The sequence below is a fragment of the Drosophila gunungcola genome (genome assembly GCF_025200985.1).
Source record: "Drosophila gunungcola strain Sukarami chromosome 2R unlocalized genomic scaffold, Dgunungcola_SK_2 000079F, whole genome shotgun sequence".
NCBI classification, from domain to species: domain Eukaryota; kingdom Metazoa; phylum Arthropoda; class Insecta; order Diptera; family Drosophilidae; genus Drosophila; species Drosophila gunungcola.
Genome location: NW_026453177.1, coordinates 203,300 through 223,891, shown reverse-complemented (window position 1 = coordinate 223,891; position 20,592 = coordinate 203,300). Strand labels below are relative to the sequence as shown.

Here is a 20,592-nt window from a genome sequence, read left to right as displayed (position 1 = left end):
GGGCACAAGGGGCGTGTCTGTGGTGGGCGTTGCACAGAGCATTCATGATATAATTATTATATTGTTCGAGGGCCGCCGTTTTATAGCCGTTCTTAAGCCGTGGCAAGAAAAAAAAATGAACGAAATATACGATTTTCCTTTAACATTTACATACCGAACCTCTGTCAAGATTTCTAACACGGAGATTAAGAACTGAAGTCATAAAATTCAATAATAACTAAAGGTTTTTTTTTAACTTTGTTAGTGGTTACCGATAGATGTCGCCAAAAAAACAGAAGAATACATATAACACTGTGTAGAATGTAAAATGTAAAGTATGTTACATTCATGTAAAGTTAAAATGGTTCTTGCAATACATCGGGGAGTTATTGATCTGATTAGAATCATTCTAATCAGAACCAGAAATTAAATTATATTGGTCTCTTAGAAACAGTCAGAAAAATAATTAAAAAACAAAAAAGAACGATATAGTTGAGTTCCCCGACTATATAATACTTTCTGCAAGGGTACATGAATAACAACTTCGCAGATTTTTTGTTATACCAATTTACTCCGAGATATAATAATGATAGTATACTTTTATTTTAATTTAATTTAATTCGCTGCTACATGAGCACTCCAAAAATTCTGAATAATGGCTTGACTAATAAATTTATTATTTTAAGTTTTCATTTTCCTAAAGTAACCTTAAAAAAATCTAGTTAAGTATATTTATGTTTAATTTAAGTTAGTTTTTAAAACGTACTGTTTCAACAAAAAAAATAACTTTTTTGATGAATACAATTTAAATTGTTATATAAGTCCAACGTGTTCGTTATCTGTATATAATCGTTTCAAGATTAAATAAGTACAAGTTTTAGTACCCTTGGATAATGTATTATAAGGATACATTTCAGACCCTATTAGTATATATATTCTTGATCAGCATTACTAGAAGAGTCGAGAGTCGAGCCATGTCCGTCTGCCTGTCCGTCCGTTTGCCCGTCCATCTGAACGTCCATTTCTACGCAAACTAGTTTCTCAGTTTGACTTCACTAATTTTTAATTTTCATTACGTTCTTGTTTAAAAAGAATTCAGGTTACACTAACAATATCTTAAGTAGCAATATCTTAAGTAAATACATTTAACACATTTTTTTTTATTATTTGTTACTTTTAATTTGTTCTCCTGACGCTTGTACTTGTATACAACTTTTACATTAATGCGTCACAAGAACATATCTAGTGTCACTCGCCCCGCGTATTTTTTTGTGGTTGGGCGCTGGCCTTAATAAAAACGCACACGACAAAAACAATGCACCGTGCTTATGTGGCAAGTAGGAGGCGATGCCATTTAGGCGAAACCAATCGGCCAGCCGGCAGATGTGGCTCCGCTTTTCTTCCTCAGATCGTTGATGGTTTAAACCCAGGTCAGTTCACAATGCGATCACCAGGGCCGTCGCTAATCTGCTGTAAATGAGTAACACGAAGCAATGAATATTATTGCAGCTATTGACGATCCTCCATATGCTCCATGAATCCGCTCTCCCAATCGGAACTAATTGGGAATAATAAAATCGTTTTTTTCAACCCTCCTACGATGTGTCAAGTTAAATTCAATCACAAAACAAGCGATGACCAGGGATTAGAAAAAACGAGACGGGTGATGGAATTTTGTTGCCAATACTTTACTTATTGTCATTTAACTCAGTTTTCTCGCAGAATGATCATGGATCACGTGACAAAAAGATTGGTGCTAGGATCAAGAACACGACAGCGAAAAAATGGCGATTCGATCCGCTAGCTTGTCATGATTGTCGTTCATCCCTGAGTGCACCCCCGGGGATTCGAACTGGATTTGAATCTGCCAGTGGGTGTGGTGACACCATTGTAAATGTCTACCTAGTGCTGTCCTGCTCACGTAAGTGACTTGGTCTGTACTGTTTGACGTTGGTGGGTCAAATTCGCAAAACTTCAGGAAAATATATTTACATTTTAGAACTCAATGTTCAATGAGTAATAATCATCACTAATAATTTATTTTAAACAGAATGAATTTTCTCTTTTGGTCTGATTCATACATTTTGGAATATGCTTTCACCTAAATAGGTTGTTTCGGTATCAGATCAAAGTTTAATATCCGTGTCGGCATTGGGCAGCTTTTAACTTGAGACTCCCCTCTACGAACAACTGCCTTTTCTCGTGGGGGATCGACGAAAGTCCATGAACAACCCAACTTGTTAGCCTTAGGGAAGTTTTTGCCGGTCCTTGGCTTACAAATATGTTATGTAGTCTGACTTGTTATTGTGAGTGATTCATAGGCCGGTGATCTCTTTGGGCAACCTTTCCTAGGTGCCTTTTTTCGCTGCGTTGGACCTGTTGAGATAGCGATCGAGTCGATTCTTCGCTGATGTAACCATAAACGGGCGAGTATTGCGCTGATTTGTCGGCTCTACTACAAAGGAAAGACTAACGGCAAGTTCAGATAAATAATATTCGGTTCTCCACCGCATAATACGATCATTGCGATCTTTAAAATCAGACCGCTAGCGATTTATCTTTTGCAGTTTGTTGTGTACAACATAGGGAATTTTATATATCGACTAATCACGGTTTGGTATTTTCTCATAGTTAATGGCCCTTGACCTCTTCATTCACAAGTAGCCAAACGGCTCAAGCTGATCGAAAAGTCAATCCATAAATTGTCAGAAAATCAAAATCTACCAAAACATTTACCAGACCTGCCTAAGCCCTTTCCTGGAGGCATTCTGATATTTTTCCGAGGGCAGGAGCCGAACAAATATATCCAAAAATCAGCTTATATAGATCAAAACGATCAGCGGGCAAACACAAACCGGCCAAAAAAAGACAGAAGAAAACGGCATGTTGTCAAACGTTGAGTTGGCTCAGCCGCAGGCCAAGATTAAGTTGGGACTTTGCACCCGAATACGACAATGCCGCGGAGATGAGGTCGAAAAGAATGAAGAGCGAGTCAAGGAATAGAGGCTCTGGCAAAGCCATAGGGGGCGTGGCTGAATTTTGATTAAAATTAAACACAAAGCAGATTACAATTTATTTATTTGGCCAAGCATGCGAGAAAAGAAGAGGGTAAAAAGGAAGGATGTGTTCGGGAGTTGCGCGTGTGCGGCAGATTATCCTTACGCACTTGTTACACATCCGTGCAGGAGACCGAAGTGTAGGTTACGAGTCAGCGACAAAAACAAGGGAATTTAAAGACGGCCAAGTTCAAGAGCCGAAGAAGGCTGAGGAGATGGACTCATCAGACCGATTCTGACACCAGAAAAGCCGGCTGAACACCGGCACTGATCCCGATCGCCTGCCTTGGAATAAATGCGGATTAGTTTCCCGAGAGGGTGCTAAGTCGAGTAAACGCCTACACGGCCAAAAGTCATGTCATGTTGGGCCAAAAAGGATTTGCTGACACAATTTCTTGTACCTTCGGGATAAGACAACCTGTCGTAGATCAAGATCCTTTCTAGACCCTTGCACTACACAGCACTGGGTACGGATTGGCAATATTTATTAGTTTTTATTGGATTTGCAGCTCAGGCTTACAGCAATACCACACTTTAGATCGTCCAACGGAGAAGCAGGAAAATGAAGGGACGCTGGGGGAGGACTTTTCCATGTCACCTCCCTGTGTGAAACAACATTAACTTGGTCATGGGGTATAATTATTTGCCGTCTTATTACCAGTACAGATTATCTTGTAGACGAATTTTTTGCTTTTTGTAAAATCAATGTTCAGCCACCCAATCCGGAAGGGATAATCATAGGGTGGATCCTCAATTAGCAGTGAAAAGTGTGGCAAATCGTAATTACTAATTTCCTTATTAGTAAAAAATATTAGACGGACTTGAATTGTATCAATTATACAATAACTGCACCAAAGATAAATTAAGTCTAAATTAGCTGAATTCTAGATGCAGCTTCACATACAAATGTATGTATTATATAATCAATAACAAATTCCGAAATATAACAACAAAATTATTAAACTGCATTAGAGTAGATATGGGCACCGTTTTCACAACTTTCCTTTTTGGCAACTATTGTTGCAACTCAAAGATGGCTGTCGCGCGGAGAAGAGGAAGTGTAGATATTTCAACCCTCAATGGGAAGGGACGTTGAGCTCGAAACAACTTTAGACTAGACTCGGTCGCACCAAGCGTTTATAACCTCCAAAAGCAAACATCCACCGAGCATTTCGAAATAAGCGTGAAAATAATCCATCTTTCCGCTAAGCAAGCTGCATGCCCTCCCGTCACATCGCCCTTCCTGACGCTTGGACACACGGCCTGCCTTGACGTCCCTTCGGCACAGCGCTTTCCATGGCCAGGATCAGCGCAGGGCAGCTGCCGTGTAGAGAATGGCAGCGAAAAAAAAGTGTCAAAAAATGTTTCATTTTAGATCTGTTGAAAAATAATGCTCCTGTCTTTGTCTATTTCCCGTGATTTCTGCACGCTTCACGCCAATTTGAGCGCCTATCAACTATGAGATGGTAGTGATGTTGGGCCCATACCCACATCCCTTTGCGCCGCTCCCGGATATGTATACGCTCACACTATACCGATAGCGACTGGCCTCAACTGCGGTATCCTTTTCCATATAGCTCCCTTTCGAACTTTCCCTCACATGGGAACCACATTCAGTGGTGCGAAATATAATTCATTTAAATGATTGGGTTGTTTGTATAGACTGCAAACGCGGCGAGGGCAGAAATGCTAGCCGTGGAAATTAGTTTTTCCTTTCGTTCAAAGCGTTATGGACATTGAGCCAAACTTTAAGTAATACCTAACGTTTTGGGAAACTGTTGGAATATATTTAATTCCAGGAGAGAAATTTCTGCTTTATTAGCATCTTTCTAATCAGTACAAATTACCGAAAATTGACATAATAACAAATCTTGTCTCGCATTTTTGTTCCAATAGAAAAGTAGGCGATGTACGAATCTAAGTACTCGGGCCCGACTCGGTAAGAGCACAATACGGCTGGAATTACAATTACAAATGTCAGTTGGCGGGTCGGCGAAAGATCAAAGCGAAGCACAAAGCTATGCAGGCTAGAAAATAACAGATAAAAACGTTGCCAACGTGCACAATAACAATGGCAATAAAGATAAAAATAATAAAAAATATAAACCAAGGGAAAAAAGGTGTACAGAAAATGGCGCAGACACAACGGCAACAAGAAGCATTGTAAACCATCTCCATCGCCAGCACCCAAGCCAAAACCCAGTTCATCGCCAACTTTCCCAAGCAATGCGAGTGCGAGTATGCAAATATATCGTCGGATGGCTAGTTACCTGATGGATGGCACAGCCAATGTTCCATGAGTCATCCGCCCTGGAGGCTGCTTCCTCGATCCCGCAAGCTTAGAGCAGGTACGACACCAAAGTTACGGTTTGATCACAAGTTGAGCGTAAAATATGCTAAAGATCATCGGGTGTCAGTGACTGTGTGCGCCGGCAAATGAGCGTAAAAAGATCAAAGAATCTTCGCGCGCTATGCCAAGTCGAACCCGCAGTCCTCTCCACCCTGGCCACGGTCCAGTTCAATCCAATCCTCTGATCACCTGAGACATCTTCCGTCATAGCACGCTGCACTGATACTAACTACGTGCGCGCATTTTACAAAGTAACATTCAATTTGTGGAACCTGATCAAACCATAACATTGGGTCCAGATCACTGATCGCCTTCGATGATCATCGAAAAGCCTGTCTTAATAAATTATCAAACTCCTTTGTAATCACATTTCTGCAATCCACATTTTCAAATCACTCGACTGACGTTTTCGCATATTTTTACGCTTGCTTAAAACGACCGAGTGCCGAGCACAAAGAAGGTCGCCGACGGCTCCACCGCTCCCTTGCGCTCCGAACTTGGTTCAAACTGGCACCATCAGAGATGGAAATTACACGTTGCAGGCCCCTCTGATGATTTCTGCAATTGCTGGCCAAGCATCGGCGGCAATAACAACAATTTGTTCGCATAGCCGGTGCAGACAGCCTGGCTGCTGCCGCTCATCGCTGGTCCAATTGTACAAGTCGGCACCAGCATCGAAATCAACTCGCAGCTGCATCGCCATTACTCAGCCGATCACCGGGACTCCTCCCGGTCTGGAGGGGTTCCTTATTGAATTATAATGTTATTTAGTTGCGGCTGCCGCTGCAGCTTCTCCACCGACGTCATCGATTGTGGATTGCAGACTTTGTGGAAGCGATCGTCGCCTGGGGACCTTGGAGTATCGATGGAGCTGCTTTTAGTGCCGTATGAAGACATTGTAGGAGGCATATTATTAGAAGGTTTATAAGTGTCGGCATTAAGTGCTTAACGGAAAATTTTGATTCCTAACCTGTCAAAAGGTTCTTTCAAATGGACGACGCACTCGCATATCGCGCTGGGTAAAGTATAGTAAGGACAAAGCGCTTACAAGCTTAAGAAAAACAACCGGCGAATCGATCAAAATTCATGCGTAATTGCCTTGCAGCGGTTTTGGAAAAAAAGGGCACGCGAGAAACAGTAAAATTGAACCCTCCCAGACGAAGACGAACCGCATCCAAATGTAGTGGGAAGTCAGAACGAGCCCTCTTATAACCACACAAAACAGAGATACGCTCTAAATTTGCGTTACGTAACGGAATTTAAAGCGTTCCTTATCAGATTGGTTTTGATGTTTTATCAACGCTCGCTGCTCACCGCTTCCATGAACATTAACATGAGCATGGACGGTTGTTGTTCCTCCTCGGCTGCGCTATTTAAATACGTTAATAATCTTTAATGAATATATGATAAATATTTTTTGGCGTGTGGTTCGGAACAAGCGAATGAGTGTGTGAAAAATTAGCGGAACATGCCCAAAACGGCAACACTTGAAAGTTGTAAATTAATTCCTCAGCATACGGTTGTTTTGCTCCGGGTTATTGGATTCCCACGGCAGATGGGAGCCAATTAACGGTTGCATTTTCAATTGAAACTGAGTAATTTGGATATGGATGATGTGGTCTGGCCGCGACACAAAATCAAAGAACAGGATACCATCACGAACCTAAACCCGAAACGTAACTAACTAAGCCTCTACACCTTCAGTCAAATTGGCCACACAGGAAGTGTGGGTTAAGATGAAGAGGCTGAAAAAAATCGCACAGACTAGGCCCGCCTATCAAAAACGCATAAATCACGGAATTCTTTTTAGGGTCGGAAAGGCCTTTAAACAGCCTTGTCAAATAGGCCGCTGTGTATCTCAGTTCTCCGCTGGCCACTCAAATTAAAACTGTATAAAAAAATCGAAGCTGGTGGGCCCAGTCCAGGATAAGAGAAGTCAGGACAAACGAAGCCGCAGGCTACTGTATGGCATGGAAATGACAAAGTGGAAACAGACAACTGTCCTCGGCAGGAAAGAAGTCCCCAGGACAAGATGCGATCAATTATGATGGTCACAGTTGACACACATTATCGCCCTCGATCCTGTCGCCCCCGAACCTGTCGTCGTAACAGGCAAGGGCCGGCGATATGAGCTAATTGATGTTTTCATTTGGGCGCTCTGACGGGCAGAGAACGTTTTCATTCTAGGTGGTAAGTGCGACGCCCGCTGAGCACACATAATTGAGAGCAGCGGGAAGGACCTAAAGAGATACACCGATCGCTGGGGTCCGAGATGGTCCTGTATACGGCTGTATCGGCCGCACCACCCAAGACTCCGAACATCGGTAACTAGTGGGTGAGGAGAAGCCTGGTCGTACAAGTATGAGTCCTTCTGTCCCTCCCTGTCATTTTGTCAATGGCTTTGTTCACTCCCATGTACACGTTGCTGCCTTTTCGGATCGTCTCATCTTTGGTGAGCCCATCTTTTTGCGGCATCTTGAAAGTCCGCAGTGACGTTGGTGGTCGCAGGATCCCACCACTCCTCATATTTTGCGCATGTCCTTTGTCAATTGCTCTATTTTTCTGCGATGTGTGTGGGCTCCTGAACAATGCACAGCTCCTAAATTATTTTCGTATTATCGAATCTGCAGTACGTGTTAGTCGTTTTTGTGTCTAATTGTTTAATTGTCAGATCATGAGTCGGCTCGTTGTCTGGATATGTCACGAGAGCGCCTTCATCCAGACCCAGTTCTCCATCCTCGCTACAAGGCTAAAAGGAATGTTTGGGCGACCGACCTATTAGTACTTCTTACATTGTCGGCTTGTCATTTTAGGGAACAGTTTCTGTACTTTTTGAGGGATTAGTTGCTTATGCTTGTGAACCTGTTACGTGCCGCTTGCCGCAGGGACATCACCAAAAATTAGTCCATCTGTGCGGTCTAAGACCTTAGAAACAATGCCATTAGTTTAATGAAGCGTGAGAGATTTTCTTCTTTGTGTGAATTTTATAACGTAATGTACTATAAAATAATATAACATATATGAAATATATATTAAATATATACCCATTGACATGCAGCTATTTTAAATGGAAATATGGCTTTTTTCACAAAAGCTATAGCTTTAAATAAATAAAAAAAAGTTTAAAGAGCCCTTTCTTAAACTATCTTACAGATCTTCCAATATTTTTAAAAAACAGGCAAATTTAAAAAAAAAAAAAAAAAAAAAATGTCTTATATTATTTTTGGTTTCTGAATTGCTCACAGTTTGTGTGTGATATATATACAGCACTTATCTGTATTTAAACTTGTCTAGGCAAGTTAAACTTTTCGCTGAGCTAGTGGGATATTTTCAAAAGTGGCCGAGCAACTATTCCTATTACTGCGCCCTAAACCAAAAATCTCAATATGAAGATAATAATAACTTTTTGGATTGCAATAATTCTGGTATCGTAAAGACAATAGCTCTTGAATCAAACTCAACTGTGTTATATTTTTACTCAATGTTGTGCATTCATAAGAAAAACTTTTTTAGTGCCAAATGAAATTTAAATGCCTTAAAAAAACACCTTTATTAATAAAACAAGTTTTGTTTTAAGTTTAAATTTTAACATTTATTTATTTCTTTATCGCTCTTTTATCTTACATCTATTCAGAACATGAGTCTTAAAGTATTTAAAATAATTTCAAACAGTCTCAGGGGGCTTAAATGTCGATTTGTTGCTACTAGCGCTCTACTATCCGCTCAGAATCCGAAATATGGATAGGTGGGAGCAGTGGTCATCATAGCGCTCTTTTGATCGACCTGATGATGGTAGCTGCCGATATGGTTGCCTGCGGCAGCGGTGGGGGGAAGGAACGATCCAGAAAAGTTGTAGCTGTCCCACGTCGAGGGGTGGTGGGAGCCCGAGGCGGCGGCGGATGCAAACTGGGATCTAAGCTGCTCCGCGGATGTAGCGGCAGTCGGGGGCATGGTGTAGACGGCCGACCCGGTGGATTGGTAGGCAGCACTGCCCGATCCTACGCCGTAGGAGGAGTTTATGAACTCGTGGCCGACTCCCGACTGCTGGGCTTGCGTCTGCACGGGACTGTGGTCGGCGGAGCTGCTGCCAGAGGTGCTGCTGGCTGGGGACATGGATGCCAGTGAGCCACCATAGCCGGCGTGATTCTCATAAGTAGTTCCGGATGCTGGCCAGGTCTGGGAACCGTACAGGCCAATGCCCATATTTGAAGCTGGGTTAGAGCTGGCGGCGGCAGGGGCGCCGTAGGATGCAGCCGTTGGGGCGAAGCTGGAAACCTGCTGGGTGTTCAGTTGCTTGCGTAGACGAGCACGGCGATTAGAGAACCAGACTTGGACGCGGGCCTCTGTCAATCCGGTACTCTGGGCTAGTTCCTCGCGGGTATAAACATCAGGGTACTGTGTACGGGCGAAGATGCGCTCCAGAGCATCGATCTGGTCGTTGGAGAAGGTGGTGCGTGAACGTCTCTGTTTCCTCTTTAGCTGTACACTGGGTTCTGCATCGTCCTCGCTCTCCTCTTCGCTGCCAGCCGAGCCAGCGCCTCCACCGAGGATACCGTCGATGCTGTGGGAGGTTCCCGACCCGGAGGATCCTCGCAAGAGGCGTGAAATAGAGCTCACAGACGGGGCGTTCTGCTTGTCACAGACTCCGGCCTCGATTAGCTTGGCACGAATCTCCCAGCTGAAGATTCCGGGCTGCGTCTGCTTCAGTTCCTCGATCCTGGACTCGATGTCGGGCGTGGCCACGCGGGGCTTGCTGCCGCCGATCACTCCTGGGCGAATGGAGCCAGTCTCCTGGAAGCGGTTAAGAATCTTAGAAACGCAGCCGTGGGAGACGCGCAACTGGCGGGAGATGACGCAGGGACGAACCCCAGCAGCTGCCATCTCTACAATTTGGCGACGGATGTGGTTGGGCAATGGACGCCCGTTAATAAAGACGCCACCTAGTTGGTTGACGCGACCTTGTCCTAAAAGCAAAAAAGAAACGAACATGATAAGTAAATTGGTAAGCTAATATTTGTTCTTTAGGTCCATCCATTGTAGTCCTATCGAATTATAAAGGTTCACGTAGTGTTGGCTGTGTGGATCGTTCTTGTTTTTGGGTCGTTCTTTCAATCAACCTATTTTCTGTGCTCGATTGAGCGGAAGCAAGTAATCTAGTTAGGCAGAATTGACCACTTCACTGTATTGCATTCGAAATGCACTAAGCTAGATAATCTCGAGGATCAGCCCGCACGATCTTTTGTGGCAGATAGGTACAAACGATTCGATGGCCATTTGTAGACATAACAAAACGCAAATTGCCTATTTGCGAAGGCCTTTTCTATAGGATGGAAATACTCTTGCTAGCGGGTGCGGAGGAAAAATGTCGATCGCGCCGGGGAACGGAGATGCCAACGCATCTGCATGCCGGGTTGCCTCATGCAATCAAATCAAACTAATAATCCATAAGCGCTGCAGACGTCCAGCTGTGCCAGCTAATACAAGTGTGTACGTATGAAAGACGGCCCCAAAACAGCCGAAAAGAGAAATGAAACCCCAGTCCATGCACGGGTTCTGTTGTTCGGGGCGCTGACGTTACTCAGCTACGTGCTACACAAGACCCCGAGCTTGAGCGCAGACACTGATCCGCACCAAGATCAAAGCCCAGCGCCTCAAAAGCCGCCAGGGAAAGAGACGAGACGGGCCCGGTCGAGACATGAGCTGGCAAGACGCGCCAAAATGTCTGCAAAGTCCGCACTGGAAGCTGGATGCGGCTGGCTCGGGCTCTGGCTATGAGTCTGGGTCTGGCCGGCCAAGTTGCCGATCACAATCAATAAGTCAAAAAGCTGATCATGCTGCCGAACGGGTAATGATCTCTCGTTTGAAAACAGCGGGCGAAAGCGCTGCCCCAAATGATGAGCCAGCACTTTTCTATGTCCCAGCGTTTTGTACTCGTAATTGTGGTAATTGGTAATGCTCGTTGAGGTCTGTTTGTGATCTACTATCTGCAATTGGTACTTACCTTGGAAGGGATATCCAGCAAAGTAGGGTGTCATGTTGAGAGCCGAAACAGCCATATCTTTTCGGTTATCCGTTGAGGAGATTTTCCGGAGTCTTATTCAACACTTTTTAACTTTAACGTTTTAGTTTACACTAGTCACAAAACCCGAAAGTCTACAAAGTAAGAGTGTTCTCGGAGAAATATAAAATTGGACCCAACTCTGCTGAAGTGATGCTGCTCGTTTGCTTGACAGCTCGAAACTGATTTTGAAACGGTCAGCCACAAGACTAAAACGAATCCGTGAGATTCTCAGAGCCAAGAAAACTAGTTTTGGTCGGCGGAGAAGCAGTGCGGGCGAGGGTGGAAGTGCAGGCCGGCAGCCAGTCGAAGCAAGAGCGAGAGGCGGTGATCGCACGAGAGCGTTGTCAGTGGTTAGAGCAGAGCAGCAGCTTACCGTGCCCCTGTGTGCTAGAGCAGTGTCGGGACACTAAAAACGAGAGAGAAAACTCAGTGAGTTTTCATAGCATGGCTGCAATTTTGCTTAGCTCCGCCTCCAGAAAACCGAATTGAGTTTGCAATTATATTCCTGCTTGGCAGAGCTGATACCTCCGAGTGGGCTTAGACTGAAACTCCATTATGATTGTTTATTTTATTAACTCTTGATTTGGAGTTATGCTTCTTGGAGCCGGGATCTAAGGTTTAGGGTGGGTGGGATTGCTGCGAGTCCAAGTTGATTGTGAACATCGTAAACAGACAACAAACTGTTTCCTGAAACCTTGTTTTTGTGCGTCGCAAAAATAGATTTTCATTGCACTATTTCATCTCAATTGAAATGCGTTGAATGAATCCGAGAGGAAAGCAGAATGCAAAATGTTTTCAAGCCCACAAACTGCGCTTTGTTCCGACCTCCCTTGTTCCACCTTCAACTTACCGTAGACACGCATTTTGTTTGCATTCCTATCTGGAAAGACGCCCTCTCCAAAGCAATGGCCTTGGGCTAAATGGGGAATGCCTTGGGGCTCAGGTACTCGTGTCTTGCTCAGTCTGTGGAAATTGATTCTTGTGACTTTGCCTTCAAGCGACTTAAAGGCAGTTATTTTGTGACTGTTAGGGTACAATGGTTCAACTTAGAGATCACGCTTCATTAAAAGTTTATTTCTCAACTGTGATTCAATTACCGAGGCAATCCAAATCCAACAGCCGCTGTTTGCCTACACTAATAAGAAAGAACCCATCTCCAAACCAACTCCCAAAATTAATATTCATGAGAAAAAGAGACTCGGCATAGCACTAATATGTGTGGCCGAGTGGGAAGCTGACAAAAACATTTTCGCACGGCCAAAATAGAAGACAAAAAGGGAAACTCCATTTCCGAATGCATGACTTTTTGTTAATTTGCTGCGAGTGCTAGGCTTGCTGGCGGTCGAAATCAAAGAGGTTTCAGCCGTGTTGCGTATACGCCGCGTGTGCGAGCACTGAAATTATGCGGCATCATAGCCAGACAAGGTGGACGCGAACAATACAGACAAAGTTGTTGCCACTGTTGTTGGGAGCAGGCAATCGCCAAGATACTTGCCGAGCGAGATACTTTTGTGATCTGTGAGATACTTTTGGCGTGGGTGCGTTGCTGAATGTGGGTCCATTGTTTGGTTGGCTGCCACGCTCTGTGTGTGGCTTGGCCGCGAGGCAATCGTTCAAATCGTATGACAACTGAAACTGCTACTGTGCGATTGGCAAAGTCGCCGAAGCCGGCACCGCCTCAGATGCAGATGCCGATATTGATTGTGTGTCAGCGGGAATGATGAATCTGTCTCTATTGAGCATTCAAATGGCAAGTGTTCGGCCTCTGTTTTACCTGCATTGACTGTTTTTTTTTATTTTATATTCAGCTTTCCTTCATTTATTTTCGCATTGAACCAACTTTCCGATTTACATTACTTGCAACAAATACATAGTCTGAACGCCTCAGACTCAGATGGAGAAATACTTTTCACTCGTTGACTTGGGAATTTTTGTGGGAATTTTTAATATATGTTGTAAGCCAGCCGCAGACGGAAGGAACTTCGGGATAAAGGCAATGTATTTTCCAAGCTGTCAAGCTGCACAGAAAAATAAAATTGACTTGAATGATGGCATTAAAATGCTGTGGAATTCAATTTCTTTCATTCAAACGGACTGTGCTGATACAGTTTGCTAACCGGACGCCTTTTCTCGTCAGAAATAATTTATCATAGACGTAGTAGTGTGCAATGAAGAGTTCTCTAAAATACTGGACTAATGATTTCCAAACCCTCCCAATAAATACAACTGAAAAATAACCACTAACACCCATATGTCAGCTTAGCTAAAAGGGCAGAGGCCCTATAGCATCCGCTCGCCGCAGGCAACAACAACAGCTGCTGGGGCACTGGCAAGAGCAAAGCGCTGAAACAAGAAAACTAAATTAAAACTCAACCACAACTGTTTACACAGCAAATGTTACCACAAAGGGGCGGCTTGGCGCTTTAAAGCCAACAAATGGCTCCAAACTAAAATCCCTGAACGGCCTGGGACATGATTAATTAAGGCGGCTACTTGGCAGCGGAGGATCGAGCGAACAGCTCTGACAGTTGGCCGCCAAGGTGAGAAGAGTAATATGTACAAATATATCACTCCTTCGGAACGGTTAAAAACGAATTAATAATGTGTTATCGGAGGCCGCCCCCGAAAACGTGGAAGGCCAGTTGGCGGATTCGAGAACAAAATCGACTAATTGTGCAGGCAGCCCGGAGGATGTACCAGCCAATCAGGAGTGTTGTTCGGGCGGCCACGACATCATCTCCTGGATGATAAGGCAAAAGGATGTCCCGTTCTCAGGGCCTAAGGACTCCTTGACTTTGGATGGCTGGACAAAGGAGGCTATTGTGTGCATGATCTGCGGTTTCTCTTTCATTCCGCGCAGCTCTGTTTGCGGCGCTTTGTCGGCAAGAGTGTGAACAGAAAATTGGAGTGGGGTGATATGAGTTAGGGGAGGACACCCAAGCCGCTTGCATGGACCGCTATTATCGATGTGTGAATTGTAACAGCCCGCGTCGGCGTTTCGGCGTAAATAATAAGTTTGGGATTCGGTCACAGTCGCTGAAATGTAAGGATTTTTCAAAACCAAAAGCGAATGGAGACGAAACGTCGAAAATAATCGTGATGAAGATTGAGGCCAGCTTAATTGGTCCCGGCGTAGCGCCTTCGTTTATCGAAATTCTGTTAATTTTGAGCTGATCCTTGATTAGCACTCCGTTCGCCTCTAATAGTTATATTAGGACGAACTCCTGTGCTTCCACCACATGGACTCGGCATTTCGTGTTGAATGGCGTCAAGCCATAAAATTAGTTTAGCACCTGCGCGACCGTGAGATGCGAGATGCGAGAGGTGCGATGTCAATGATCATAATTATAACGCCCGGCTATGCTATTCAGTAGAAGGGTTTTGACCGTCATAATCTACTCATTCTTGCGGAGGGAAAGATTTCATCGAAATGACTCTCAGGCCAATATGAGCTGCCAGCCGATAAGCTTTCTAGAATAAATGCTTTTTCGATCCACTTCAATTCCATCTCATTCCATCCGCAGCGTTGTGCGCGTGGAAAATAATTCATTTAGTATCACATTATGATTAGAACTAATTTGACATTGAAATATTAGCATGTACAGCCCCTAACCAGATACCGCAAGAAAGAAATCCCCGAAGTATCGGAGACGAAATAATCACTAACCGAACTCAATCCTTTGATGATGATGCATATGACGAACCGGGCCATACCTATAAGCTGCTGCCACAGAACATAAATAATCCACATAGGCAGGAATTTTCTCTTTCCCCGTGCACTGTTTTCCAGCTTTGATTTATTTACCATAGTATAAATGCATTCGAAATGGGTTTTAGTTCTGCGCCGAGACCTCCACCAATCTTAAAAATCTTGTACGCAGTACCATGTGAAAACGGAAAATAAATAATTATTCAGAGGCTTACTCTGTACAGCTCCTAAAATCAACACAAAAATTTGTGCTCGTAGTTCGACCTTTTATTAAAAACGCATTTCTTGATGTTGCATCTCAAAATCGATTAGATACAATTCGATTTTTTGTTGATTTTCCTCAAAAGTGGCAATTGGCCTGCGTGATTTTCAATTATTCCCAGTTGAATCGGTTCGTCAGTCGGCACATGTCAAAGTGGGAAGTTGTTGCTTCGAAATCCCTGCGACCATAATTGTGGCATCCATTTCCCGTTAAGCCAAGTGTACTGACTCGTGCCGACTTTTCTAGCTTATATGGCTGGGTTTTTGAGCGAATTGTTTTATTTCGGCGGCTGTGAAAAATTGAGCTGCATGTTATCTTTCGTTGATTTAATTAGATTTCGATTAGTTCCGCCATTTTTGCATTTAATTGATGTTATGTTTCTGGAATCGAAGATTATTATTGAACAGGTTTTGAACTTGCCGCCTACTTTGTTCAGCGAAACTTTCTGTAATCGTTATTAAATTTTATATTTCATTTTATCTTGAGAGATCATTAATATTTACGAGAACTTGATATTTCCGAAAATCAATTCTGCACATACTTTGCCGCCAACATTAAAATTTGATTTGTTAATCTAGAAATATTTTACTGTCTTTAGTGGGCGTCTAAAATTAAGCGTCATTAGGTCGATTAACACATTAGATATCATCAACTCCATTATCATTGATTATCATCGCTTTATGCTAATTTTGAGTTTTAGATAAAGCCCACAATAACAGCGCGTTACTGTTCCCACCTTTAACCACTAATTTAATTAGCATAATTTGGCAACACCTTTTTCGGCTGTCGTGACGACGCCCACTTGCCTACGAGCAGATGTGTATCTTCCGGATTCCTTGTAGATATTCCTATTTCTATTTGTGCGTTTAGGCCAAAAAGCGCTGCTAAAGCGATTGGCAACGCCAGCGCAGGATATAGGCAGCTAGAAGTTGACTAAGTTGGCGTGTCAAATCGATCATTGGCACAGTTTGACAAGTCTATTTGACTGGACAAGTCCGTGAAGCGGGAAACAAAACCCGGCCTAACAAAGCCCGTCGCAGCGACCTCCGGGAGTTTCGGTCTGGCCAGGTCTAGACTCAGAGTCACCAGGGGGACAGGGACGGAGCGTATCACTCTCGATTTGTAATGGACTCTAAACATGCGACATAAAGAGGAAGATGGCAATGCAGCGGCAGGACCTACCGCCGACAACAGGTAGTCGCACTAGTTGGTGCAGCATCTCGGATAGTTGTCAATTTGCGGTTCTGGTGTTAATGGTTTGTTAGTACGCGGCGGTGTCCTTGCTGTCTCGTCCTTGACGGTCATAGTCATAAGTCCGCCCAGCCAGCCCCTCGTCAGACTCACCGCAATTATGACGCTTGTGGTCGGTGTGTTTGCGGTAATTTAGTTATCTACCAGGACTTAATGCGATTTTCGCCGGAAATAGCCAGTTGGCGGTCAGCCACAGATCTTTGATTTAGCATGCACTACTTAAAAACACATTCGGCAGCCTATAAGCCCGTTTTACTGTCAATGCCCAGCGATAAACACCCAGACAATACAATACTCTCGGCCCATAAATATGCCCAGTCCTGCTCCATCGATTGGCGGTTGCATGTTTAGCAAATTACTCAACACGGGGCACGGCAGGCAGGCGGAGTAGCCCTCCGCTAGCCATTAAATAAATTATAACGAACTGCTGGCGAAAGAACGCCCCTTGCCTTTCGACGCTGAGCGCAAACAAATTGCTCCCTGCCAAGAGCTCGCCCCGCCACGTGGGAGACGACACGCAGTCTGCAGTTTTTGTGGACAAGAAATTTTGACAGTGGGATTACGATTACAGGACCCTGGGCGAAGGAGCAAGCCATTTGCTCAAAGCAAATGCCGCTGGGGGTTTCCTTTTCGGGTGAGTTTTAAATTTATGTTATTGATGCGAGAGATATACTGAATGCACTGAAAGAAATTGGTGGAAAAGTCGAGGCAATAAAAAAATGGATTTTCCTACACACGAGTCTTCAAAATTGTTCCGCACAAAACTTACACAAACTCGAAATTTCGGTGAAGGTTGCACTTCGAGGCGAAATGAGTTACGGATTTGTAATCGTTTAGGTTGAGTGCCAATCTGAGCCAGCTCCATGCCTCAGTCATATAAACAAATGAGCATATGTAAAATCCATGCTCGACAGCGGCCACGACAACTTGGTCTGACGCTGATGCTGAGGTTTTTTACGACTTGACACAGAGTTTCCGAGGACGGACGGGATGGGTCTGCGGTGTCTGCAGTGACTGCAGTGACTGGACAAAGTGGCCGACAAAAGTCGGTCGGAGATCCGTGCGCTTCAAGCTTGGAGTTCGGCGGGCTGCTGACTGAAATGGCTTTGAAGCGCACATTTGCCAAAGTGATCGTAAAAATGCCAAGCCAAATACCTTGAGCACGTCAAGCGCAGTAATTAAAATTGAACTTTTATGTTACAATGACATATAGCCCAGTCGCAGTCCCGGGTTGGCCCACGTCGGAGCGCCTTAGCGCTCAAATGAGATGCTGATAAGTGCTGGCGAGAAGCGAGTCGGGGCGGGGCATGGGAGTGGAGTGGAGTGGAAAGGCCATGCGTGTGAACGGGGCAAGATCAAAGCTCGCGCCGCAGCCACGCACTTGCAACTGGGAAAAGGACGCAGCTAGGGTGCGAGCGAGTGAGAGGTCTGTTTCGGCTGGACAATGCAAATGCCGAGGTCGGTCCCGTGCAGTTTGGTTTCACAATTTAATTGCAAATAAATTGAGTTTTTGGTACTTCATTTAAGCGAAACACGCTAAACCTTCCTGGACCCGCGGATCCATCAAAGTCGGCTGAAGATGTCTTTTTTGCACTGCTCAAAGTTGGCTTTTACGAGTCTCTCTGCATTCACAAGACACAAAACTCTCAAAACGATATTTTTGCATGAAATTAAAATAGTTTCCTATGCAAGTGTCTTTTTAGGACTCTTTGTTTTGGTATATCTCTTCTTCTCCTCACCTCTTTAAGTAACTACCATTTCCTCCTTCCTGGAACAACCAATCGACAAACTCTTCCACTTGGGTACTGCCAAATAATGAGGTTCCTCTAACTGATCCATCAAAACTCCGTTAGAAAAACTGTCAACAGATGCGCAGGAACTCTGAAATTAGGCACACAGTACAAAAAAAGTAGTATCAGTAGCTGATGGTCGAACGGAAGCAAAACAAACAAACTGGCGAGCCGACAAATATTGAACAATCGCATATGACAGATCGCTCGTCCATCTGGACCAGGCCAAAGAGGAGGACAAGTGAAAATTAGGCACACACACGCTCTCGCACTCTCACACATAGAAGACAGTTGTCAAACAGTTTTCACTCCTTCATGCTAAATTTGCAAGGCAAACAAACGCCGTCGTTGGTCCCGCCGGACTGGCCAGACCCAGTGGCAGGGCAAGGATTGCGGAGGTGTCACTACGCAGGGTGCCGCCCAGGACGGAGGCACAGCAAGTGGCGGGCAATGGTCTGGGACATTTAGCTACTCGTTCGGGATACGGTAGTCCTTGGCCTCAGTACACGCCAGATGGTAGACGACTGGATTCTGGAAAGCCTCATCCTATTCATACGAGTCGATGATAATAACTTTGAAGAACCTTTACGCCCCCAACCCCCCCCCCCCCCCCCCCTTTTGTTAATAGTTTCTAAGGAGGTTTACGATCTTGTGAGTTTGAATGAAGTTGACTTTACTCACATTTGCCTTTTACTGCCTCTTATAATGATCTATAGAACAAGTTTTATGTATGCGCTCCATGGCGACAAAATTTACAGCCCACTCTAAATCTTGGGTCTGCAGTGTGGCCAACATATGCTCTGATTCAGAAGACGGTAATCCTTAGAATTTAGGCAAACAATTTACGGCGTTCATAAAATCCTGCCAATAGCGTGGCACATGGACCAAAGCCTTTTAAGGATCCAATGCATTCTTACAGCCATAGTCATTGATTTTGGAATATCGTTTATTAGACGCTAATTGGGGGGCTTTGTTGACGACATATTAACTGGAAAGTATCCCAAAGAGTGTAAATTGAAGTCTCAACACGTTTTTATTTTCTTCGTTTTCGGTCAACAGCTTGTAACGCAGTGAAGGAGACATTTCCGACCATATAAAGTATATATATTCTTGATCAGCATCACTACGAGAGTCGATCTAGGCATACCCGACGGTCCCGACTGTCTGACCGTCCGTCTAACTAGTCTCTCAGTTTTAATGCTATCTGTATGAAACTTTCCCAAAAGTTGTCTTCGTATTGCACGTAGTGTATAAGTCGGAACAAGCTGGATCAAACGACGGAACCTTAGAATCGCGAGCACATAAAGTGCCCTTATATCAAAAACAAGAAGCCAACATGCCACACCACATTTAATGGCGCGTTTCCGTATTACAGGGTCCTTAGAAATTTGTTGGCACTTTCTGATTATAAAAAGTTTTAAAGCGGTCGCTGGCACGCTTGAGAACTCCGCTAATTGAAAACTGTCAATACGCAAATTAGGAAATTTGTCATGTTTATAGTGACCAAATGCTTGTGGTTTCGGCCTGAGCACGGAAATGGGCGAGGACGCAATCAATTAATGCCTTGGACGGGCATGTCCTGTTAGGCTCATTTGCATTGCTGTCGTAGATGAGGCATACTAGTGCACTCAAGTGCCTGGCAGCACTGGGTCCTTGCATAACGCTTCATTAGGATCGATTTTTATGGTGATTATTGTAGAGACTCCAGGTCGGCGTAACAGCTAAGTCCTACTTCGTAGTACCCAGCATATTTCATCAGCCTGCCAGCTCATTCCGCTCAATTCAGTTCTGGACCGAAGGATGTTTAGATATTTTTATAGATAAGAGATTTGCATGCGGCCTGCTACCACGAATACACTTTCATACTCGCACAAAAGGCGAAGCAGCCATTTTCGGTTCGAGTTCATCCCCTGTCCCCTTCTGCCTCGTTGGAAGCCAGATGCAGGCGGCATGTGCGCATCCTTAATATGCGTAAACTTCACGCTTAATTCTTTATATTATGATTATGTCCTTTCGCTATTTTCGCTTTTGTTCGTTGGTTTTTCAATTTTTCTAAACTGCATACCGTCAAGACTTTGCCAGGTGTGACTTCGTTTGCCGTTAATGGCTGTTAATAGATTTTTATGTTTGTATA

At 44.2% G+C, this 20,592-nt stretch overlaps 1 protein-coding gene across 2 annotated transcripts; it reads right to left on the bottom strand.

Moving 5' to 3' along the window:
• Positions 1 to 8,998: 8,998 nt before the first annotated feature.
• Positions 8,999 to 11,660, bottom strand: LOC128256969 (protein gooseberry). Of its 2 annotated transcripts, none has more exons than XM_052987732.1 (2): positions 11,387 to 11,660; positions 8,999 to 10,349 (listed from the first exon to the last, which is right to left on the bottom strand). In XM_052987732.1, exons 1-2 carry the CDS (start codon positions 11,439 to 11,441, stop codon positions 9,109 to 9,111), a joined length of 1,296 nt encoding a protein of 431 aa, XP_052843692.1. In that variant the 5' UTR covers positions 11,442 to 11,660; the 3' UTR covers positions 8,999 to 9,108. The 2 variants fall into 2 exon arrangements, with proteins under 2 accessions (XP_052843692.1, XP_052843693.1); XM_052987733.1 differs by having other exon boundaries at positions 8,999 to 10,343; positions 11,383 to 11,450.
• Between the last annotated feature and the right edge of the window lie 8,932 nt (positions 11,661 to 20,592).